The sequence below is a fragment of the Chlorocebus sabaeus genome, chromosome 20 (genome assembly GCF_047675955.1).
Source record: "Chlorocebus sabaeus isolate Y175 chromosome 20, mChlSab1.0.hap1, whole genome shotgun sequence".
NCBI classification, from domain to species: Eukaryota; Metazoa; Chordata; class Mammalia; order Primates; family Cercopithecidae; genus Chlorocebus; species Chlorocebus sabaeus.
The window spans coordinates 117846269-117871566 of record NC_132923.1 but is presented as its reverse complement, the minus strand read 5'-3'; the positions used below and the strand labels follow the sequence as shown (position 1 = coordinate 117871566).

The 25298-nt window shown below is 41.2% G+C and overlaps 1 protein-coding gene across 5 annotated transcripts in view; it reads right to left on the bottom strand.

The window, feature by feature from the left end:
• UBR4 (ubiquitin protein ligase E3 component n-recognin 4) overlaps nt 1-25298 on the bottom strand; it is a 138613-nt gene that overhangs the window by 89697 nt on the left and 23618 nt on the right. For all 5 annotated transcript variants that reach the window (XM_073007767.1, XM_073007766.1, XM_073007769.1 and 2 more), the window contains exons 12-35: nt 24948-25047; nt 24671-24808; nt 24071-24188; nt 22686-22873; nt 21582-21741; nt 21377-21462; nt 16408-16577; nt 14813-15095; nt 13943-14078; nt 12299-12378; nt 11661-11789; nt 10779-10961; nt 10514-10639; nt 10197-10426; nt 8137-8258; nt 6811-6908; nt 5721-5878; nt 4715-4924; nt 3364-3465; nt 2958-3058; nt 2509-2707; nt 1950-2138; nt 1466-1529; nt 161-352 (exon numbers count right to left, since the gene is read on the bottom strand). In XM_073007767.1, coding sequence (XP_072863868.1) covers nt 161-352; nt 1466-1529; nt 1950-2138; nt 2509-2707; nt 2958-3058; nt 3364-3465; nt 4715-4924; nt 5721-5878; nt 6811-6908; nt 8137-8258; nt 10197-10426; nt 10514-10639; nt 10779-10961; nt 11661-11789; nt 12299-12378; nt 13943-14078; nt 14813-15095; nt 16408-16577; nt 21377-21462; nt 21582-21741; nt 22686-22873; nt 24071-24188; nt 24671-24808; nt 24948-25047 — 3562 coding nt within the window. The remainder of the gene's footprint in view (nt 1-160; nt 353-1465; nt 1530-1949; nt 2139-2508; nt 2708-2957; nt 3059-3363; nt 3466-4714; nt 4925-5720; nt 5879-6810; nt 6909-8136; nt 8259-10196; nt 10427-10513; nt 10640-10778; nt 10962-11660; nt 11790-12298; nt 12379-13942; nt 14079-14812; nt 15096-16407; nt 16578-21376; nt 21463-21581; nt 21742-22685; nt 22874-24070; nt 24189-24670; nt 24809-24947; nt 25048-25298) is intronic.

The following is a 25298-nucleotide window of genomic DNA, read 5'->3' as shown; positions in this document are numbered from 1 at the left end:
ATGCCTTGCTCTGAAGGCCTAGAAAATTGGGGTCTGGCAGCAACAAGGTCTAGGAAGTTTTGAAGCTCACAGGAGGCTGGAGAAAAGAGCCCAAAAGCTTGGTACTATGCCAGTCAGTCATTACCTTGAAAGGTTAAGTTCAAGATTACTTAGTACTTACTGAATCCTCAGCCTGGGAATCTTCCTCTTCCACTGCCAACTCCTCCACCCAGTCTGAGTCTACTTCAATGGCCCGCTCTTCCCCATCCACTGAGAGATGACTTGGGCCTTGACCATTACTCTGGCTCAGGGCATTCGTGACATCAGCCAAGTAAGACATGATATGGCATGTGCACTCCAAGATCATCACATGCTGCAACAGAAGCCCCACAGAAACTTCAGATTCTCCATGTTTTCAAATAAAGCTCAAGATCAGGGAAATGGTATGAAAGCAGAGAAGAAAAACAGTGTGTTTTTATTATCTATTAACCAGCTTTTACCACTCCGTCCCCACATAGGTGGTCAGTCAATTGTACTGAAGTAACATGTATTCCTTCATTCTTAAGCACAAAGACAGCTCTTTACAAAGTCTTGTAAGATGAAGTAGGGTTGAAATTAGAAGAATAGAGTAAAAACAGATTAAAATCACTCAAGAAAAGACCAGATTAGAATATGAAGCATTCTGCCGCTAACATTAGCATTTTTTAACCATTAAATGAAAGTCATTTTAATTATCAGGCTTTAAAGTAATGCAGGAGAGGAATAGCTTCAGAAATCAAGAGAAAAAAAATTCTAGCAAATCACTGCAGATAGTTCATGCTTGCCGAGAAAACCCAATGAATTGGCACCAAAGACTCAGATTTCTAAGTTTCTTTGCTCTGCACTCTGACACGTCAGTGCTGAAAGGATAAAGATCAGCAAGTAAGGAGGGAGTAATGAATGGTACCACAGTGGTTCTCAGAGGCTAGTTATCTGTTCCTAGCCACCTATGCCAGTTCATGGGTTGGGCAGGAGAAGAAAATGCCTGAATGCAGGATTTCTGTCAATTTCAAACCCCTTTTCTCACCAGAGTAACCAGAACCTTCAGGCAAATTAAACAAAGCTTAGCATCTGGACTAGAGCTGAGGAGGCCGTACTTGGACTCTTATAACACTGACTCAGAGTGGCACAGTTCCAAGGCCTGAGCAGGGAGACGCTTTCCCATAACATTCTAATATCTTAAGATAGCAGGAACTCTACGTTTTAAGAAAGATTCTGTCTGCTTATTTACCAGTATATTTCCTTCCCATCACTTCTTGCCAGCCAAAAGATGCCTAAAGGCACACAGTTAGCAATTACACACTTCTAGATCTTCGAGATTATCAGCCTTATCCTTGGTAGGCTAGCCGGGCACAGAACTCAATAGGAACAAGAGACTTCCACCTGACCACAGAGGTGAGAATCATCTTTCCTTTCACCCTCCATTGTCATTCCTCACTTTTCTTACCTTTCCATGCATTACATTGGCATTCAGTTTTTCAACCACATTCTTCTGTGACAGATATTTCTTGCTGTCCCAAAGAAAAAAGAGGGGAAAGAGGAGACAAAAAATCATCTAAGAAACCAAAGAAATGAAGCATCTTTATTAACTTTGAATCAATCTGAGGCCACTGGGAAGCAGAAGCATTCTTTAAAAACTCCATAAGTACTATATAGTTACATAGCTTGGGGTGCTCTGGCCTTAGAATTATCGTTAACACTTGGCATACTTTCCCTAAGAGTTCTCTTGGGAACAATGAACAGGAAACTCTACTAAGAAAATGATGAAGACGAAGTCTAAAGTGAACAGAGCTATTTGCTACCCGTACCCCAAACTCCAACAAAAGGGTAGAGATTCAAATTTCTTCTATACTCACTTTGAGCTATAAAGAAAGTAACCCACTTCTCCAAGATCAATGTTGTAACCTACAGATACAATTTCAGCATCTTACCATCTGCTCAGCCAATCCACAGCAGCATTATGAAGCTGAAGGTGACCAGCACCTTGACCTGCACTGGCCAGAGTGGCCATCACAACCATAAGTTCAGGGAAGCCAGTCCCATCACCGTTGGCCAGCATCTCTGTTGCCATGGGAGTCAGGGTGCCCAGAAGAACAGCACACACACCTTCCCCAACTTGGCTAGGAGAAAAGAAAGAGCAAGTTGGTGAATAATCAATAGGAATCTCATTCTGTGTGTTATAAAAGAAGTTTTAAATTAAACATTAAATACATAACTATAATACCAATCCCAGTTTTGGACTTGGGCTAGTAGAGCATAAAACATTTCATTCAGGTTGTAACTGACAAGTCATTCCAAGTCATTCCAAGTTTTCCCATGGGAAAAAAATCAAGGAGCTACATACACTAGAATCCTTGAGTCTAGAGAGAGGTAGATATGAGGTAGATATGAAAATGTTGAAAAAGCTAAGACTGGTGCCTGAAGGAAAGATAACTGCAAATATCAACGTATTTCTGGGGTTGGTAGGGAAACACGACAGAAATGTTCTACCTGTTTTCCCGAACAATGTATGTGGTCAGTAACTGCAGCAGCTGCCGATTCTCCTGAATTACATCCAGCTGATCAGAATCTTTTGGGGGTGATGTAGTCATGCGGGTGAGCCAGGCCTGCAGGCGCACAGGCTCCACACAGGCCAGCTGTGCCAGGGAGCCGCAGAGATGCAACAGGCTCGGGTTAGGGCTCTTCTCAGCTAAGAGCAGAACAAGAGGCCAGGGTCAATAAAGAAGGGCAAGAGGAAGGGAAAGAAGGGGCAAATTGTGAGCCAGGAAGAGGGGAAATGGCTTCAAAGCAAGTTTTCAACTTCCTTCCAAACTTTCTCTGAGGGATTCTCTCCACTTGTTAGCATTTTCATGCTGTAGTTAAACTCAGGCAGAAGATATGCACAGTATTTGCTGGACATCAAAGTTCCCATAAGAAGATTACTAAAAGCTGTCACTCACTCAGCTGGAAGAGTTTGGTGAAGAATTTCAAAACTCGGTTACAGAATTTAGCAGAGAGGTTCTCATTGGCTGTTGCCATCATGATCTGTACAAGTTCTCCACTGGGAGGCAGGAGGGGAGAAAAATGGAAGAATCACATTAAAGCCTCACATAAAAAGCATCCTTTCTTCACAATCTCATCTCCTCTGGGGAAAATGGCCACTTATGAGTCAATGACACAAGGCATTCATGAAATTAACCCCCTCACCAATAACCCCAAGGAGTCAGCAATTAACTCCCCAAAGTGTAGACACCTAAACAGGCCTTAAATATTGCTGATAATAAGTACCTAAATCAACATATATAGCTCCTTACTTTCAAGAGGCATTCAAAAAATATTTACGGAATAAAGCAAAACACGGCTCACCTGTCAGAGAAAAACTCCTCCATAGCTTTACGGGCCTGGCTGCTTTCCAGCTGCTTTTCCAAGTACTGGAGACATTCCTCCAGGATGGATTCATCCAGTCCACTGAGGATCAAAAGGAAAACTTAACCACCAGTATTAAGACCTGTTTCAATGTCCTCCTCATGGTGATTTATTAAAATCCAAAGTTTGCCTGTTTGACCTTGATGGCAATGTCCAATTTTGTTTTGGCAAAGCTTAACATAAAGCCTGGCACAAAGTAGGTGTTCAATACACGTTTACTGAATTAATAGCAGCCTTTCAACTTTATTTTTCTATCCTCTTTCCTAGGAAATTAAACAGGAAAGGCATCTAAAACTTGGTCCTAATCCAGATCTGCCAGTGATTTAGGGAAAAAGACACTTTGGACAAATCATTTCCACACAACTAAAAGTGTCTGGAATTATTTATCTGTTAAAAAGAAAAAGAAAACAGGAGAAAGGGAATAAAAGGAATCCTTGATGAAAAACTGGACTACTCAACAACAAAGAGACAGGAAATTCCAACATGTGGCGCCTTCATTTGTATAATTCTCAGTGGGGTGAAAAGGAAACAGAATTTTCTTTACAGCTCATCTACAGCAATGTGGCCTAAACTACCAAGGTACAGCTATGCTGTGGGACTGCCCATTCCACACTCATTACAGCGGCACAATCACCAAAATATTAGAAACGAATTTCAGGGAGCTCCTCTGTACATCTCATCAGAGCCAGAGCAGCACTTGATAATCATTAAAAACAAGTTTAAGTCTCCAAATCTAAACATTTAAGTCTTCCATTTTCTTAATGTCTATTCCTAAGAATTAATCACAAAAAAGGACTCCAAAAAACTCTTCACATATTTCCATATTAATGCAGAATGCACACAAGTACAGAATTTTCTGCTGAAAAACACAAATAACAATAAGCTGGCCATGTGTGGTGGCTCACGCCTGTAATCCCAGCATCTTGGGAGGCCAAGACAGGAGGATCACTTGAGCCCAGGAGTTCAAGACCAGTCTACACAACATGGCAAAACCTATCTCTACAAAAAAAAAAAAAAAAAATCAGATGGGCATGGTGGCATGCACTTGTAGTCCCAGCTACTCAGGAGGCTGAGGTAGGAGGAATGCTTGAGCCCTGGAGGCAGAGGTTGCAGTGAGCCCCATTGCACTCCAGCCTGGGCGACAGAGCGAGACCATATCTCAGAATAAAAAAAACCACACATACAAAAACAATAAGCTATTAATTAATGACCTAAAGGCAGCAGTGTTGGTACATTTCACTGATAGTAGCAGTAGGTCACAGGAAACCTGACTGTTCTCCATCAGGCTCACCTGTTAGGATCTGCATGATTGGCCAGAATGTTGTAACAACCAGTGATCAGCTTCTCATAAACACGAGCCAAGAACTCATCAGACTCAGCAGGGCCCAAGATACGTTCCAGGGAGTTGCTACTGATCTCAGCAACACTCTCAGTGCTTGATTCCAAAAGAAGTGGTAGCAGGGTCCGAATGACCTGTGGTGGGTTCATCTCATCGGACCAACTTTAGCAAAGAAAATGAAATCGAGTTAGTGAACACACTCCTTCAAAAAGCTGCAAAGCAAGGACAGGGTAATTCAATTATTTGCCAGGGGAGACAGGAAGGGGAATTGCGCAAGGACCTTTATTCCAGTCTTTTTCTCATGATAGCTATTTTATACACAGGTATCATCATACAATCTCATATTCTTCTTTCTCATTATTGCATCAGAAACAAAAGTCATTTTCACTTGAAAAATCCATCTATTAAAATGTCAAATTAATGAGCTGCATTTTCTAATATTAAAAAAAAAAAATTAACTGAAACCAAAGCAAGTATTCCATTCTAGACAAGCCTTCTAGAAGAACTGCCAGGAACCTGGATCACTTTTAGGGCAATATGATATGAGACTTTACCTGTTACCTATGTATAAGAAGACAAAATAGTCCCTCCATTGGCCTGACCTGGTTCCTACAATGGTGGAATTTATCCCTCTATGATTCTGGAGAAACATTATCAAATAATCTGTCACTATCACTTTAAAATTTAAACCCAAGACATCTCCAAATTACAATATGTCTTAAAGCCAGCAAGCCTTTTCTGAAAAATACTACAGAGAGGAGGAAGTACTCTATTGTCTTTCAGATCTAAGTTAAAAAATCATTCTAGGTAAGTGTTCACATTTTAAAGCAACAGGTACTCTTTGCTGAAGAACTATACAAGAAAGCATTACTACATAGTTATAAAACTCTCACTCTCCCTCTTTAACCACAATAGAACACAGACGTAGAGTCCTTGGGGCTATGTAGTAGATACTCACACAATAAGATCTCCAGTCAACCTGACCAGTGAGAGGAGGGTGTGCTTCAGGGAAGCAGCCAGGGGCAGACTTTGGCTACAGAGAGTCCCCAGGTGTGCAGCCTGCACTGCACTGATATAACTCTCTGAAGGGATGGTGTCATTGGCAAAGGCATTGCGCTGAAAGGAAGCAAAGCAGATGTAAATGGATAAACCATCTACCCTGGAAAAAATTCTCACATGGAAAAAAACTGACATAAACTAAGACCCCATTGACGTTTGCAAACAATAGCCTTACTCAGTATACAGTTATTCATGCTGGGAAGGGAAGTGGGGTACAGAAAAAGAAGCAGTTAAATTTTAATTAGTACAAAGTTAACAGTTAAATGCAATGAATATCCGATACCACTTTCAAATGATTAGAGTATAATATAACGCACTATATTTAAACTAAAACTATTGTTTGTCTATAATGACTGAGAAGGAACTGGATTTTGCAATGCATCTGGTCTCTACTAAAGCTCTGGGTGGTGTAAACAGAGGTCACGATCATAAAGCAGGGATAACAAGACTATAATATTTAGCTTTTCAAAGGAACTTCAGTAAGCGAATAATCTGTTAATAGAGGTAGTGTGAGCAGAGGATATACAAAGAGCAAGTCAACTGACAGAAGACTCAGTAGTATCTAAAAGCCTAGAGAAGCTAAAAGTGACCCTGTGAAACTGTTACAAAAGGAGCAGGTTCCTGACATATAACCTACAAAGGAAACAGAGTTAACATGTATTGGGAATTCATGTGCCAGGTAATATGCTAGGCACTTAACATTCAATACACGGAATCGTTGCAGTCCAACATTCAATTGGTGAAGAAACTGAGGCTCAAATAAATAAAATGGTTTGTCTTCTGATAACACAAACTTATAAGCAAAAAGCCATATGAGAACCAACTAGGTGATTAAATGCATTGATTATTGATTCAGCCATAGCCAATATTACTGCAGTATATGAAGATCTCTTGGTAGCTAGTTTAAGCCTAATTCCTTTAGGCTTAAGAACAAAAGACAGAATGACTAGCACTCAGTAGTTCTACCCCTGGAACAGACAGGGACTCACCCAGGATCCAATATTGGGAAATTCATTGGTATTGATGTTGTTCCAGGACTCACATACAGCCTGCACTGACGATGGCAAATTCTGAACCAGTGTCGGACCTGGAGGCAACAGAAAGGACAAGGAATCATCACAAGAAAGAAGGAATGACACAGAGCATTTTAAAAGCCAAGCCCAAATGCAGAAAGAAACAGTACAGCCCAGGCTGTCAAAATAATTAGTAAGATAGCTTAGATGGATATTTCAATAGCAGTACTATTTCCAAGAACCAGTTAATTGCTTAATAGCTAACACTCTCAATTGTAAGGTTTTCACTTCCCATCATATTCACTTTCTAATCTTGCAAGTAAAGACGACAACTGAAAATAAGATGCGAAGTGAGGGTGAATCATTGCAAGTCAGACTGAAATCACCATTAAACATCTGCTCCCCTTCTATAAATAGGTGTCACTTTTCTCTTGATCTCTTTTCTCTTTAAGACAAATCTTAAGGGCAGGGATCATAACATACATTAAGAACAGCACTCAATGCAGCAGTACAAAGTGAGACTATCTGAATGTTAAATGAATATTTAAAGCTTGAAATTAAGGAAAATACAAACGGTTGTAAATTTTAAAGGGTAACTACTGTACTTAACTCCAATCAAGCCCTTTGATTTTTCCACCCTAAATTTCTACCAGATCATTCCTAACCCAGCAAAGAGATTATTTCCGGGCACAAAAGTACTAGCTTGCTAATCCTCCTATCCCCTCTAAATAAAAAGAACACCAGCCTGGGCAACATAGCAAGACCTCATCTCTACAAAAAAATTTAAAAATTATACAGGTATGGTAGTATGTGCCTAGGATCCCAGCTACTTGGGAAGCTGCGGCAGGGGGACTGCTTGAACACAGGAGGTAAAGGCTGCAGTGAGCTGTGATAGCACCACTGCACTCCAGCCTGGGCAACAGAGTAAGACTCTGCCGAGAGAAGAGAGGAGGGGAGGGAAAGGGAGGGGAGGGGAGCAAAGATCTGTGCTAAAGACAAAATAGCCTTATGTTTTGGAACCAACAGATCCTGGTTTGGATCCCAGCTCCATCACTTGCAAGATGCAGGATTCTGGACAAGTAACTTCTCTAGACCTAATTTCTAATGAGTAAAACGGGGATCAAAGTAACACTTCATAGGGTTATTGTGAAGATCAAAACAGACAAACCCACCTAAATGCTTGATACACAAAAAGGCTCCAATAAGCAGTAAATGCCAGTAGGCACCAAGGGAGAGAAGCAGTAGTACTAGCAGTAGTAGCTGTTGTAACAACATTATTCAAAAGCACATTCGTTCACTTACCCAGAGTATTTGCCTTGCACCTACTAGAGCCAATAGCCAAAACAGCAGCAAAGCCTTGCAGTTTCTCCTTGGAAGGTTTCTCAGTTGTTCCCTCTTCATTAAAGTTCTGCAGCAAATAGGCTCTGGGGCAAAAATAGGGGAAAGTGAAGCCATAGGAATCTAATTCCACCAGTTAGGAAAAACTAGGCCTAGAGTGGCTGAAAATCCTCTCTCTCAGTTTCCTATCTATTTAATATAGTTGATAGTACCTGCTTCTTCCTGGTCTCATGGGTAATCGTTTCCCAAAGAATGTCCCCTCCTCTGAAATGCTCCCAAAAAATCTCCAAACCTTAACTGCCTGACAAATAAGCCTGAGAAACAGTGAATATTGTATCTATTCTCCTCCTCCACCTCAGAAGATTGACAAGGTATCTAGTAAAGGCTCTGAATGCTTTATTTTTTAAAACAAAACAAAACAAAAAAACTGTTTATCCAACATTTTGCAAGCTTACTTAGCCAGAAACATTAACAGCTCAGTGTGGAAAACACTGGCGTAGTAGGCCAGATTACAGCCTGTAAATTCCCAGAGGGCAATGACTTGGTGTGCTTTGGCCACTGCCATAACCCTAGCACTTAGAAAAGTACATGGCACGTAGCAGCCATACATATTTGTTCAAAAAATTTGCCTCAAACAACGGCCCTCTATCTTCTGCAAGGCAGTCACACCAAGAGACAAGGTTAGTTAAGTACGACAAAGATCTAGGGCAGCATAAAGCCCACAGAGCCGGGCGAGGTGGCTCACACCTGTAATCTCAGCACTTCAGGAGGCTGAGGCAGGTGGATCATCTGAGGTCAGGAGTTCGAGACCAGCCTGGCCAACATGGAGAAATCCCACATCTACTGAAAATACAAAAATTAGCCAGGTATGCTGGTATGCGCCTGTCATCCCAGCTACTCGGGAAACTTGAGGAGAATCACTTGAACCCAGGAGGCGGAGGTTACAGTGAGCTGAGATCGCACCACTGCAGTCCAGCCTGGGCGACAGAGCGAGACTACATCTGAAAAAAAAAAGCCCCATAGAACAGGAGTGAACACTGAGATCCTACAGGGACCAGATAAAGTAAATAAGCTTGAGAGAGCTCTGTGAAAACTGCTGCAAAGGGAACTAATTCTCAGCTCCAGTCTGTTACTGTTGTTTCAGAAGTAAGTCAGGCCCCATTTTGCCAGTTCTTCCAAATTAAGAAAAGCCAGAAATCTAGACTTGTGAATAATCTCCTCATTTTATATACTGAAATTAACTTTAAAATATTTAAACATCATACAGACCAAGTCTACAGGGCATGCAAGTCTGCAGCGTTTGTCATAGAAAGAGTGGAATTTGAAATAAGTTCTAACTCATTCAGAAATGTTTTTCTCCAAGTACATATCATGACATTTAAGGAGCATTTAAAGGCCGGGCGCAGTGGTTTATGCCTGTAATCCCAGCACTTTGGGAGGTCGAGGCGGATGGATCACCCGAGGTGAGGAATTTGAGACCAGCCTGGCCAACATGGTGAAACCCCATCTCTACTAAAAATACAAAAATTAGCCGGGTGTGGTGGTCATGCCTGTAATCCCAGCTACTCAGGAGGCTGAGGCAGGAGAATCACTTGAACCTGGGAGGTGGAGGTTGCAGTGAGCCAAGATCGTACCACTGCACTCCAGCCTCGGCAACAGGAGCAAGACTTCACCTCAAAAAAAAATTTTCTTTAATAATAAAAAATAAAGAGCACTTAAGGAGCTTTAATTCAGTTAATAAGAAAAATGACAGTATTTAGAAAAATTACCTTTCTCTGTATCCTGTAAGTAAAATGGTACAAAATATTTAAAGAATTATAGACATTAAACTTCCTCCTGACTCCTCCTGCACTATTTGAAAATTCCCTCATCAAGCACCCCTTCATACTAGAGAAGAAAGCATTATACCACGGGGGAAAAAACCCTAAGCTGACGAAAGGGAAAAACATCAAATTCTGAGTCACTCGGGGATTTGCACAGAGTGCAGAGTGCATGTGCATCTCTGGGCAGGCAGTTCACCACACCTGGTGAACGATGCATAGGTATCAATGAGTTGCAGCGTGGCTGGAAGTAGGTTCTTGGTAATCTCAGACGACTTATGAGGATCAGTCTCAGCAGCCATCTTAGAAAAATGCTCATCCAAAGAGACCTGGACCTTTGAGATGGCGGCATCAAGGGTGTAGATGGACTGCAGACTGGGAATTTCATGCAGCTGCAAGATGGTGGTACAGTCGATACTACAGAAGGATGAGATCTTTAAAAATATGCAAAATATAATTAGTTGTGGCGAAAGGCTATGGTAGAAACCAAGTTCTATCATTTAGGCTCCAATACTACATACCTGTCGAGCGAAGTATTCCTCTACTATTTCAACATCGTATTTCACTGAGCTACACTTGGCGGTGGATGCCAGTTCTAGGAGCGAGCTAGCATGCTCAGCCTTCATTCCCTGTTTGATAAGGTGATCCTATTTGGACAGCAAGAAAACGTGTTTAGGAGATCAATATAGGCAGAGTCCAAAGCTTTCATCATCTTCAAATTTAAAAGCTTCAGAAAGCACAAAGCACTCTGGCTTTGAATAGTCTTAGCAGCAAGCTCTGTGTTACCTTTATCCAGTTGACATAGGAGCTGATCCGGAGCCGAGAAGACCATCGCAGAGTGTGCAAGATGTCACATTCGCTCATCTCAGGTGAGTTCATGGATAGCTGGTTAATGTAAGTCTTTGATGGTGGTAAAATTCCTAGGATCCTCCATAGTATCAAGAAGTAATATTGAAGGGCACAGGCCTCCTGGAGAAAGGAAAAGGAGCATAGAGGTAGCACTTGGTATTGCCTCAAGATCTCCCTCACAGTACAAACTGCTCCAAATGCAACTTTTAAAGAAGAACTGTGTAGAGTCCTGATTTTAAATTGACATTTGGCCCCCAAGTCCATTCTCCAGATCTTTCTAGAGAGTGCACCTACCAGAAAATGGCAGAACACACATACAAATAATTTGTTCCATATTCTGCACATTTCACAGACCAAAAAGGCTATTCCAAGACAACTTTGGCTCCCTAATAATTTACCAATTAACCAAAAGAGGGCAGGACATTCTGCTTAGCAGACCTGCAATCAGCTGTTCATTTTTGTGGCCTGGAATTGCTTCTAGAAGTATAGAGACACATTAACAGAGCCACAGAAAAATATCAAGCTTGAGGCTTTCAATATCACACGTCAACCAGTATTCACAGGAGAGATGGCACTTGCGGGGGGACCACTAATTCTTAAATTACAGTTCTCTCAATGGTAACCCCAAAAAATGCAAAAGCTGACTAAATTCTCTTTAAGGTGAACATAGCTACCCAAACTACCTAGAAATACTGAAGAATCAGTCAGTTTTGCAAATTAATATTCAATAAACTGATTACATCTCAGAAGAAAATTTCTGATAGAAATGATCAGTGATCAAACACAACCCAAAGACTTCTCAGGGTTCCACCATCTTACCAAGGCTGTTACATTCTTGTTTTCCTTTCTCCTAACTGTATCAAGCTGGGACCCAGCTGCAAGCAGGGCTGTCAGTGCAGCATAAAGCTCATCATACTTGACAAGCTTGGAGAAAAGGACGTCACATGCCTGACATAAAGAAAGAAAGACAGACAATCATTTCTTTATTTTTAAAGTATTTTTTCCTACTGCCTATGCACTATCATTTATCCTCATGACTGACAAAATATCCCATCAAATCATACTCATTAATTTCTCCTTGGAGCAGATTCCCATTCTGGGATGGTACTCACAGTTTGCAAGCTATTGTGAGCACACAACTGCAGGCATTAGAATAAGAGAGTAAGGCAATTATTTTTGTCCATTAAAATACTTGCATGTGAAAAACGCTAACAAAGATTGTCTTCAAAAATCAAGTGCCAGAGATGCCAATCCAGCAAGGACGACCCCCACAGCAAAAGTGCACCCAACAAATAAATATCCAAGTAACATTTTCCTATTAGAATGAGCTCAAATCGTAACACAGACCACATTTCCTGACTATAAAAAGTCAGTTATTCCCTTTCCCCCCAGTAGGCTGATTCTGGTGGAAAACCATCTGACCCACATATAAAATGCAGTTTTAAAATTCCTAGTACCACAGAATCAAGTCGGTTCAAATCATCCTCTGAGGCTTCCGGGGACAGGACACAGTAGAATCTGGGTTGTGGGACAGCGTCTGAAAAGTAATGTGCTGATTAAAAGAATGGTCTCATTCTTAACTCTGCCTAACTAGTATGCAACGTAAAAACTCAGAAAATACTTTACAACAAGATTTCCCAACCTTAACAATATTGACATCTGGAGCCAGATAAGTGTTTGCTATGAGAGGCCATCTTGTGCACTCTAGGTGATTTAACAGCAGCCCTGGCCTCTACCCACTGAATGCCAGTAGCACCCCCAGTTATGACAACCAAAAATATCTCTAGACATTGCCAAACGTCCTGGAGGGGAGGGGACAAAATCACCCATTGAGAACCATTGCTCTAAGAGTTAAGTAGGGTGCTCTAGAATCAAATCAATCAACAAATTATGTCATTAGTCTGAACACATTAAAACTTACATGCTGTTTCCCTAACATCAAATAGTAAGAGAGAACAGTAAGCTCATACTAAGGTTTCACAAAAGTTTCCACAAAATACACTTAACATCTAATAATCCTCAGGATAAGCACAAACGCACATTAAAAATACACACAAGAAATACCTCATCCAAAGAACAGACAATTGCTATATGAGAGAAACACTAGAGATAATCTCATGTTCACATTAGTTTCAGACCAGCATGTCACCAAGACCCAAAATGAAATTTAGCTGTACATTAGAACCACAACTCTAAGGGAAAATGAGGAAAATCAATCACACAGAGTGGCAAGAATCCATACACTGTACCCCATGGCCACACACCAGGATTCTGATTTCTTGTGTCTCAATTTATTTTTTAGTTTTTATTTTTTTTGAGACAGGGGTCTCACTCTGTCATCCAGGCTGGAGTACAGTGGCGTGATCACAGCTCACTGCAACCTCAACCTCCCAAGCTCAAACGATCCTCCCACCTTAGCCTCTCGAGCAGCTGGGACCACAGGCACATGCCACCATGCCCAGCTACTTATTAAAATAATTTTTGGTAGATGGGATCGATGTTGCCAAGGCTGGTCTCAAACTCTTGGGTTCAAGCGATCCTCCCACTTTGCCCTCCCAAAGTGCTGGGACTACAGGCATAAGCCACCATTCTCAGCCTCAATTTTTTTTTCCCTTGAAACAGAGTCTTGTTCTGCTGCCCAGGCTGGAGCGCAGTGGTGCAATCTCAGCTGACTGCAACCTCTGCTTCCTGGTGCAAGTGATTCTACTGCCTCAGCCACCAGACTAGCTGAGATTACAGGCAGGCACCATCAAGTCTGCCTAAATGCTTTTTGTATTTTTTCAGTAGAGATGGGGTTTCACCATGTTGGCCAGGCTGGTCTCGAACTCCTGACCTCAAATGATCTGCCAGCCTCTGCCTCCCAAAGTGCTGGGATTACAGGCATGAGCCACAGTGCCTGGCCTCAATTTAAAAAAAATAAATAAATGTAGGCTATGTGGGAGTCCATTTCTGAAATGTTTTAATCCATAGGTGATTTGTCATCCATAGGGATTACACTAAAGCAAATGACCAAAGATCCTCCAAGAGTCTCCAAGCTTCTAATTCAACCCTGCCAATGAGAACCAGTAAGTCAGTTTCCTACTGACAATCTTCTTTCTGACCTGATGAGAAATGCTTAGACCAGTTTTCTTCTACTTCTTTGAACCCATGATAGAGAGGAGTGGTTGCCCGGCGGCTGTTGCTGTCCTGGGATCCACTTGCCCACCCAAAAGGAGGACTTAGCAGGTTATGCTGTACCTTTTAAAACACAAATACTGAAATTAAGAAAGATACACAGTCACCATTCAGCTTTTCACTGAGGCATGATAATAGCTCGGTACACTAAATCTTGGAAGTCTGAATGTGGGTTCTACATTCAAATATTCTATTTTATTGGGCACCATTCAGCTTTTCACTCAGGTATGATAATAGCTTGGTATATCAAAGCCTGGGAAACTCATAAACCAAAATAAAAATTTAAAGATTTTTCTGTGACTACTTTTGGAATGCAATTTTTGGTGGAACATAAAGGGACCAGTGCTCAATGAAACATTTTAAGAAATGCTGAACACAGTTAAGTTTGAACGGACCTCCTATCCTCATTTTGGATCCTTACAACAAAGGAATTTACCAATCCATAAAAGTTACTACTTGACTGTCATTCAACCACTAAGAAATACTCATTGAGGGCCGATGCTCAGGGCACTGCATCAGACACAGGTAGAGCAGGGCAATTCATGGAAGAATGCCTTTGAACACAGCCTACATTCCACTTTTAAAAAATGCATCAAATCAAGTAATCTACACTTATCACTTCGGCTAAACATCAACTACAAGTCTCAGTGGTTCTCCTAATCCTACCCACCAACCTCCCAACACTTGAAACCTAAAGTGAGCAGGTTATTTAGGTCATTTGGGCTATGGATTATGGTAACCATTGAGAATTAACTTCTCAATAACAGTGAAGCAAAAAAGAATGTGTTGGTCTGTACCTGCTCAAACAGATACACAGGGGCTTTGGAGTACTGATGAAGCAGATAATCAAAGATGAGAAGGAGGCGAGCCAAGATGAGTGGCACGGAGCGCATCTGAGCATCCATGTTGACACTCAACTCCTGGATGATCTGGACAAAAAGCGTCAATATGGCCCGCCGGCCTGTCTCAGTGAAGTTGTGGAAAATGAGGAGGAGCAGCTGCAGGTGTTCCACATTCAAATCTTCTGTCTCATTGGGCACCACGCCTTGCAGGGCATTCTGCTTCATTGTAGACAAAAACCTACCAGAGAGAAAAGATGACTATGTCTGGTGGGAAAAAGAGCATTCTCCAAGAGTTATAATGTCAAGCATTAGAAGAGTTAAATTTCCTAAACCTAGGCAGTAAGATAACAAATTAAGGAAGAAAAAAAGGCTAAATGGTAAAGAGAAGACAGAAACTAAATTTTGGCTAAAAAAAGTCAGACTTGGCCAGCCAGGCACAATGGCTCAGTCTATAATCCTAACACTTGGGGAGGTCGAGGGGAGGATCGCTTGAGGCAAGCCTTAACACAGGCATATTAATGCCCACCCTGTCATTTGTGACCGTGAAAAGTACTACAAGCCCCCCCCCCCCAAAAATGCTGCTATTGTTCCTTTCTGATTAATAAACTTGGACAGGTAAAACTAATTCAATTACTTTTCCCCATACTTTGATTCTATCATTTAATTCTAGTTTTGAGAGTTTATATTACAGGTTAAAAATCACTGCATGATAATAGTCAAAAATAACTCAATAGACTATAAAGCAATAAAAAAGAAAGTATACTATTCAGAGAACTTGTCAGAAGAGCTTCTATGCAAAAAAGGAATGAATGTAGCCAAATGTTTCCACTGCCTTTGGCTATCAGGAAAGAGATTTGTGTTTTAATATTAGGAAAGAGATTTGTGTGTTTAACAAGGGCTTCCCTCATTGCACCCCTCTACCCTCTCAGCCTTTTTGCAAGATCCCACCAGGAAAAATATAGTGGGTCTTTGGCATTCAAGGAGGTTTATGATTTCTAAAATCCAGCATTAGAGCTATTTGATCCTAGAATGGGGAAAAGAAAGCAAAGCCTTTTAGGAAAACAAACTGCTTTGAAGACTTCTAACCATGTAAACAAAAATGGCAAATACAGGTCCATCTAAAGCGGATTTAGATGATTAATCTGAGCTTCCCCCAAGGAAAAAAATTCTTTAAAATTTGTCCAAAAAACACTGCAAGTCCCCCTAAGTGGCTTCATGTTGAAAGCAAAATAACCAAGGACAGAGTTGGCTTCCCTGCTTGTCTTTCAAAAAAAAACAGATCAGCATAAAATTGGTTCTGTTCAAGACTGTAGTTCCATCTAATAATTATAACCAAATCCGCCATGTGCTACCGGGAGACTTTCTTTCCAGACCAAGGTTGACATACTTGTTTTTTTAACAGCACATCTCCAACTCCATCCCTCTTCTACCCTTCCCACTCTAAACATTATCATTACAGCAATGTATCAAAGCCACAGATTAACTACAAAGTCAAACAAATAAAAAAGGAAATAACCTTCTCTATAGGCCTTCTCTTGGAGGCATCTTACCTGTCCCAAACTTTAAGGCATTCAGGGACGTCAGGGTCACCTTGAGCACTGGCTTTATGTTGCCAGATGAGCAGGAGGCGTGAAAGCACAGAGAGGCTTTGAGGGTGAATGTACAAGGGCCAAGGGCCCTCAGAAAAAGGAGCCACTCCTAGCTGCTGCAACAGTGTGTTCTGACAAGAAAGACATGCAACAGAACATTAGAAAACAGATATAGGATAAAGTCAACAGGTTACTCATGTTCTCAAATGTATGTATGTTTGTTTTAGTATTGGACAGAATATTTTAAAGAAAGAAGGACCCAGAAATTCAGATTTTGGAATAGTTTGGATAAAGATCATTTAGGTCAACAAATGAGAAAAACATAAATGAAAATTTACTGATCTAACCTCATTAACATTTATAGTTAATGAGTGTCAGATATGGGCTCCTGAAAAAGGAGAAAAGCATTGAGATACCAGAATTGGGATAATTTTGTAAATGGACAAAACATGAAAAGTTGTTGCCTTTGAAAGCAAACTTCTTGAGCAACTATAATAGCTAATAGTTTTTCTTTAATCATCAGTTACACAATACAAATAACACCCAAAGGGGGAAGATCCAACAACTTAAGAGATTCGCAGTATTGGCAGAGAAATTCTGCCTATGAGATCTGAAAGCACCCAGAACTCAACAAGGCTGTTCTTTACCTCCAGGTGGAGCATGTCTTTCAAATGAGCTTCATTTTCAGCTCAGTTAGCTAAGCTGCAAATTACCTTCTCAAACACACACACACACCGAGCAGGATGCCAATGGAAAACCAGACAAATGCCTGCTTTCTCATTTGGCTTCAGAAGACACAAAGCATGGTTACTGTGGGATGTAGGATAAATTTCTAAGTCTGCCAAATTAAATTATATTTTTACACTACATCCTCAAGGACCCTTCCTTGAAAATGAATGTTACGCAAAATGTCGCTGGCCTCAAGAGCAGTTTCCATAGGTTGAGCTAAGCGCAGAGCGTACTTAATTGTCATACAGGATGTGCCAGGCAAAGAGACAGGAAGTATTATGTGCTCCATGTCACTGATGAGGAAAGGTGAAGAACATGACCAAAGCTTTAAGGTCTCTAAGTGGTAAAGCCAGGTTTATCTCTAAAACCATGTTCTTTTTTGTTTTTGAGACAGAGTCTCACTCCATCACTGAGATCACGGGAGTGCAGTTGCGCGATCTCGGCTCACTGCAACCTCTGCCTCCCGATTCAAGCAAGTCTTGTGCCTCAGCCTCCTGAGTACTGGGATTACCAGCTACTGGTACATGGTACCATGTGCCACCATGCCTGGCTAATTTTTTTTCATTTTTAGAGGAGACAGGGTTTCACAATGTTGGCCAGGCTGGTCTCGAACTTCTGGCCTCAAGCAATCCACCTGCCTCCCAAAGTGCCACCGCACCTGGCCTCTAAAACTATGTTCTTAACCACCATTCTCAACACCATGTTCTCAACACAGTCATAAACAACTTCTTAATTTCCTAAGTTCGATGAAACAATTAAAAAAAAAAACCTACCTGAGCTACATGAAAAATACTAACTGTAGCACAATTCTAATAATGGAAAAATCAGGAAAAAAATCTAAATGTTCAAATCAAGGGGTGTACCTAGCCATATATATGGATAAGTAACACATATTCTTTATAATGCTATTTTTTAACGCTATTTTTTTAAGCTCTTGCTTTTCATCTTTGTGTCAGTTTTTCAGGCCTCAGAACCACAAAAATGAGTTAACATTCCACAGGAACCTGGTCTTTCCCTCCCACCCCAATCCTTCCTTCTCAGCTCTAAATAAAGTAACTGACTCTCTAAGAAGTCAAACTGCACCACAGTCCATCTAGCAGCAGAACTCTGGCTGAGTCCTCCCTTCTTCCACTCCTCTTTCATACCGGCATTTCTGAGGGTTCAGCCTCAGCCTTCAGCTCTCTTGCTAGTCTTACTGTTTCTCATTACTTCAAAAATTGCCCCAATTTAATTCCTGAATTTCAGACTCACATTCCCAACTATTTTCTAGACACTGGCACCCCAAAACTTCATCATAGTTAAACTGAAACCTTAGGCCGAGAACAGTGGCTCATACCTACAGTCCTAGCTATATGGGATACTGAGGTGGTAAGATCACCTGGGCCAGGAGTTCGAGTAGCCTGGGCAACATATCAAGACCCCATCAGGAAGACAGATGGATAGACGGGGCGGGGGTGGGGGGAGAAGGAAGGAAGGAAGGAAGGAAGGAAGGAAGGAAGGAAGGAAGGAAGGAAGGAAGGAAGGAAGGAAGGAAGGAAGGGAGGGGGGGAGGGAGGGAGGGAGGGAGGGAAGGAGGTGAGGGGAGGGGAGGGGAGGGAAGGAGGGGAGGGGAGGGACAGAGGGAGGGAGGGACGGAGGCAGGGAGGACCGACCAGCTAGGGATGGTGGCACACACACACAGTCCCAAAAGGCTGAGGGCAAGAGTACTGCTTGAGCCCAGAGTTCAAGACCAGCCTGGGAGATATAGTAAGATCCCCACCTCTAAAAAAAATAAACAAAATAAAACCCAGTCTCTCTTACCCCCAAACCAACTCTCCTTCCTGACTTTCCTATCTCTATTAATGACAACAGCATCCTTCTAGTTTCATTTGAGTTTTAAACTCAGGTAATATCCAGGACGCCTTCCTTTCCATGCTCTTCACCCCATTCAAATAATGGTCCATGATCTCTGCTAAATGTCCTGTGCCGTATCTTCCTCCTTTTTCATGATCCCACACCAATTCAAGTTATCTTTACCTCTTCAGTGTCTATAATAGTACCTGGCACATAGTAGGTGCCCAGTGAATATGTATTGAACAAATGAAACAAGAAACTGCAATAATAATATTAAACAATAATACAATTATAAAGAGAGCTAACATTTAGTAGGTATTAGTACTAGGTACCAAGCACTATTTTTGTTTCACTTTTCTTGTGTGGTAAAGTATCATAAAATTTACCATTTCCACCATTTGTACATGAACAGTTCTGTGGCATTAAGTACATACACATTATCCTGCAGCCCTTACCGCCATCCACGTCCAGAACTTTTTCCTCTTTCCAAACTGAAACACTGTACGCACTGAACACCAAGTCCCCATTTTCCCACCTCCCTGCCCCAGGCAGCCAGCATTCTACTTTCTGTCTCTATGAATTTGACTACCTAAGTACCTCTGAAGTGGAACCATACAGCATTATACTTGTGCTTGTGACTGACTTATTTAGTATCATGTCTTCATGGTTCATCCATGTTGTAGCATGGGTCACACTTTCCTTCCTTCTGAAGGCTGTACAACTTTCATTGTAGGGATGGATGTTTTGTTTATCCATTCAAATGTCAATGGACACCTGGGTTGCTTCCACCTTCTGGCTACTGTGAACAATACTGCTATGAACATGGGTGGATAAACACCTGTTCAAGCCCCTGCTTTCATTTCTTCTGGGGTATATAAGTAGAACTGCTGGATCATATGGTAATTCTATTTTTTTTTTTTGGCAGATGGGGATCTTGCTGTGTTGCCCAAGCTAAAGTACAGAGGCTATTCGCAGGCGCAATCATAGCATATATAGCCTCAAACTCCCAGGTTCAAGTGATCTCTTGCCTCAGCCTCCTGAGTAGCTGGGACTACAGGCACGTGCCACCATATAGTAATTCTATATGTAATTTTTTGCAGAATTGACATACTATTTTCCACAGATACTGTACCATTTTACATTCCCACCAGCAATGCAACAAGACTTCCACTTTCTCCACATCCTCACCAACACTTACTTTCCATTTAATGATAGCCACCCTAATGGGTGTAAATGAAGTGGTATCTCATTGTGGTTTTGAGTCACAAACATAATGGAATATCACACATTAGTCCAAAGAAGAACTATAGAAATACATAACAATATAGATGAATCTTGGCAATACAGTCCTATATCATACTACATGAAAAAAAGAAAGAGCCTGAAAACATTACATAGATCATGATGTCATTTGCTGTAAAACTACAAGCAAATATTAAAACTTTTTTAAATTTAAGGAATACAGATTATATACATACATACACATACATATACATATATGACTAAGGACATAAGGAACTTGAGATGTAGGATTCAAGACATCAGCTATTTCAGTGGGAAGAGAGAAGCATAAGATTCACAGTCAATGTCCTAGATTTTGTTTTGGTGGTGGGTTTGCAAGTACAAGTGTATATGACAGTATCTATCTCCTACAATTTGATTGATTCTTTTAAAACACACATTTTGTCTTTCTTCAATTACTAGGGGTGTTGAATACTTTTCCTATGTTTATTGACCACTTATACTTATTTTCATATAAATTGCCTCCTTGTGTATTTGTCCACTTTTCTGCTAGCATAATCATCAGGAATTTCTGTTTTTGTGGGTTTTCCTTTTCTTTAAGCTTACTGACTTAAGATAAAGGACATATTTTTTTTTTCTGGAAATGATCCTAAATATAAGGCACAGGGACATATTAGAATCACCTCTCAATGCTCTTTCCAGGGAGGGGATTTAATGACAAACTGCTCCTTAACAATTGGAGCTACAAGCCGGGCGCAGTGGCTCACGCCTGTAATCCCAACACTTTGGGAGGTGGAGGTGGGTGGATCACCTGAGGACAGGAGTTTGAGACCAGCCTGGCCAACATGGTGAAAACCCATCTCTACTAAAACTACAAACATTAGCCAGGCATGGTGGCACACACCTGTAATCCCAGCTACTCCGGAGGCTGAGGCAGGAGAATCGCTTGAACCTGGGAGGTGGAGGTTGCAGTGAGCCAAGATCGTGTCACTGCACTCCAGCCTGGGCAACAGAGCAAGACTCCATTTCAAACAAACAAACAAACAAACAAACAAACAATTGGAGTTGCAGCCTATGGAAGCTGGTGTCATGAGCTCTTGTTTAGACGGTCACAGCACACACAAACCTGCAGGTTAGGTGACTGAAGGTCAGAGGTTACCAGCGAGTGGTTGAAGTGATAGAGAGCTGCAGCAAACTCTTCATCTGATGAACCTTGAAGGTAAGTAGAAAAGTCAATTATTTAAGCAGCTATTGAATGCACCACACCTCCCTGCCAACAGCCAAACTCCACGAGAAAAAAAATCCACCAGACTCATATCTTGTCTACTGACCCTTGAGTCCATCTTTGTCTACCTCCTTGATGATACTGGCTAGGGTGGCCATATGGTGTTCTGAAAGAGATACACTCAGATAGTTTCGGATAAAATTGTTCCGAGAGTTCAACATGGAAGAGGTGATGAAGTTCAAAATGTTGGAAGCCAGACCTAAGAACTGAAAGGAACACAAAAAATAAGTTCTTATCAGGGTCATAAGCCCAGCGTTCCTATAAACTCTGATTACAAATCGAAAATAAAATATGCTCAGAGGTCTCATGCAATAAACACAATGAATGAAAGAATCAGATTTTAAATCACTTACAGTGGGCCTAAGTTTCATTATGAGAGTCTCTCTTTCCCATGTAATTCTACTTATACAAAATGGTATTCCAGTTTAATATAACAGATGTTACAAAACAGTGTATGAAAACAGGATTTCCACATAGACTGACCCATTTCTTTTGTTCTCCTAAGGTCCTTTGTCCAGCTCCAATTCATTACTGATCTATTCAATCCTGAAGCCTATATTAATGATTATTACACATATATAGAATTCCTAGCTCTTCTCTACTAAAATTAAATTGAATTATTATATAAATGTTTTATGTCCACATCCTTGACTAGACTGTAAGCAATAAATATGAAGGCAAGAATTGCATCTGACTCACATCATCAGAATGGGGACTGACACTTACTAGATAATCAATACTAGTTGAACCAACAGTTCAACCATAGCAAGCACTTATGATGTATCCGACTTACGCTAAGCACTTTACAAACAGTCTCTCTTTAAGATGTCACAACACCTTTAGATGTCAGTACAATCACTCTCATATGATAGGAGACAAAACTAAGGCTGGAAAAACTTCAGATTCTTGCCCCAAGTCACAAAGCCAATAAGTGATAGATTAATTAATTAATCTAAAGGCCAGTAGAGAAACAGTAAGAGTCACACAAGATATTTAATGACACATAATCAAGACATATAAGTCCTAAGCAAAAATATCCTTAAACATTACAGTTATCCAAGCCACAAAATGTTTGAGTTCAAATGATCTGCTTCTCATACCCCTAGTTCCCCATGTCCACTTCCCCTAAACCTTACAAACCTACTCTTACCAACTCAGGATCTTTGCGACTCGCCAAAATGTTGCCCTTCTCACCAGGGGCCTGCTTACTGGGGCTTTTAACCCGAGGAGAGCTTTCCAGTGGAGGAGGTGGGGGAGGGGGCGGAGGTGCTGCTTTCTCTTTACTGGGAGAAATAGTCTCCTCAAACCATTGCCCCAAAATAGGCTCACTGTCATCGTCTGAATAGAGAAAGAGAAAGTAACGAAAATAATTTTTTTTTAATGTTTTTAGTGCATCTGCTTCCTAAAAGTGCTTCAGTCAAAAGGAACACAAGGATATCCCGATTGTGATGGTGGTTACAAGGTTGCATTTTTTTTTATCAAAACGCATCTAAATGCATACATAAAATAAGAGCATCTTATTCCATGTAAATTATACCCCAATAAAACTGATTTTTTTTCTTTCTTTTTTTTTTTTTTTTTGAGAGGGAGTCTCACTCTGTCACCCAGGCTGGAGTGCAGTGGCGCAATCTTGGCTCACCGCAACCTCCACCTCCTGGGTTCAAACAATTCTCCTGCCTCAGCCTCCAGAGTAGCTGGGACTACAGGCACGTGCCACCATGCCCAGCTAATTTTTGTACTTTTAGTAGAGATGGGGTTTCACCATATGGGCCAGGCTGCTCTCGAACTCCTGGCCTTGTGATCCACCTGCCTCAGCCTCCCAAAGTGCTGGGATTACAGGTGTGAGCCACCACACCCAGCCGATTTATTTTTTCTTTAAGGAACCCAACAAAGAAAGAGAAACAACTTCACATTATTTAACTGGTAACAAGCCTAACATTTTCAAGAGCAAATTTATACCTGCCTCATCAACCATAAATCAAAGGATGGTAAGAATTACGTCTCCCTCCATATTTCACATTGTTCCCACAAACTTGATTATGAAAGAATCTGAGGTACTTACCTTATTCACTCTCTCATCAAACTAAGGCAGGAGGGTATGCCAGTGTGTTCACTACAACAGGATTAGGTTTCTCTACTCAAGCTTCCCTAAACTATGACTGTGACAACATCCAAACCGAACACCTCACATGTAACCTTTTGAGTTTCACTGAGAAAGCTTAGAGCAGAGGTCACAAAATGAGACAACACAGGAAGAAATATGGAAAACTGAGATGTTTTCTGATTTTGGAGGGAAAGGAATGAAAAGTAACCCGGGCTTGGCTGAAAGTTGTGTCCATCACTCATTCATCAACAGCTCAACTTGATCTTAAATAACATGTCATCTTTGAGTGCACATAAAACCAAGGTCCAGGCTAAGCAGGTGAAAACAAAATGGAAACTTTTGTTTGTTCAGGAAACTACAGGAATCTGCTGAGAACACTCCTGTTGCACTCTATAGCTTATCTCTGGGAGAGAGAAAAGAGAAGCCCCTACCTTGGCTGCTGTCCTCCTCCGTGCTACTGAAATCATCCTCATAGTAAGTATTGGAGTCGGTGGAGGCGCTGGCATCACTGCTCATGGAGCCCTTCCTCTGCCGCTGCAGGACACATGCCTAGGAAAATGACAATTACACAACCAGAGCCATCCTATTTAATCTCATTCACCACATGAAAACTTTCTCCATATCTCTATTTTTTCCTAAATCCAAAAAGTATGCCTCTTAATAGCTCCCTTAAGGACTTTCATCACTTTATCCTACAAAAACACTACCAACCAGAGATGTGGACAAGAATTGAAAAAAACGAGAGTTTGAGAGTTTCCATAGTGTCCTCTATGCTTCTGCTTCAGTAGGCCAATCATCACAAATCACCAAGTAGCTACATGTATCACAAAACTGATCATCAACAACTGATTCAAACGTTTGGATAGATTCAACCTGTTAAGAATTTCTCACTTCTTCAATACCATTACCACAACTATAAAGGTCATGGTGTATAGTCAGTCTTATTCATTTCAAGACAAAACATATAACATGTATCATATATAAATTATGAGACATTCTTCTAAATTATCAATGGCTTGACTCCCACCCACCTTTCTGTAGGAAGTTGAAAGTAACGTCAAGAGCAGGTTCATCAGTGGGACAGAGTCAATCAGCCGTTGAATCCTCTGTATGGAAGTGCTCTGGGCCATAATGCTCAGGGCTGCAGGGGGGCCATCTGTCTCCCAACCCTGAAGGCAAAGATATCAAAGGGCAATTAATGATACTACTCAGCCAGAAAAAACAACTTGAGTTGATAGACCAAGCTAGCTTGGCCAGAAGTGGATCCCGTAATCAATATGCTGGTTACCATGGGGATAACCTCCTCACCTTGTGAAGCGCCTCCACTTGTAGGTCTTGAAAGAGTGACGTTAGCAGTTTGATGGCATGGTTTGCCAATATTACTGAGAGTACCCCAAATCCCTGATGCCTACACAAAGAAAAAGGAAAACACAATCCTTAAAATAATTAACAATAAATTACAACTTCTGAAAGAGTGCCATTTTGGGGTCTCAGACCCCTTTCAGACTCTGTGGACCTTTCTTCGGAAAAAAAAAATTGTACATACATACATCTGCATATAATTTCTGAAGTTCACAATCTCCTTGAACCCCATCCACAGACGGCCTAAGGATCTGCAGGTTAAAAATTCCTGGACTAGGCTGGGCACGGTGGCTCACA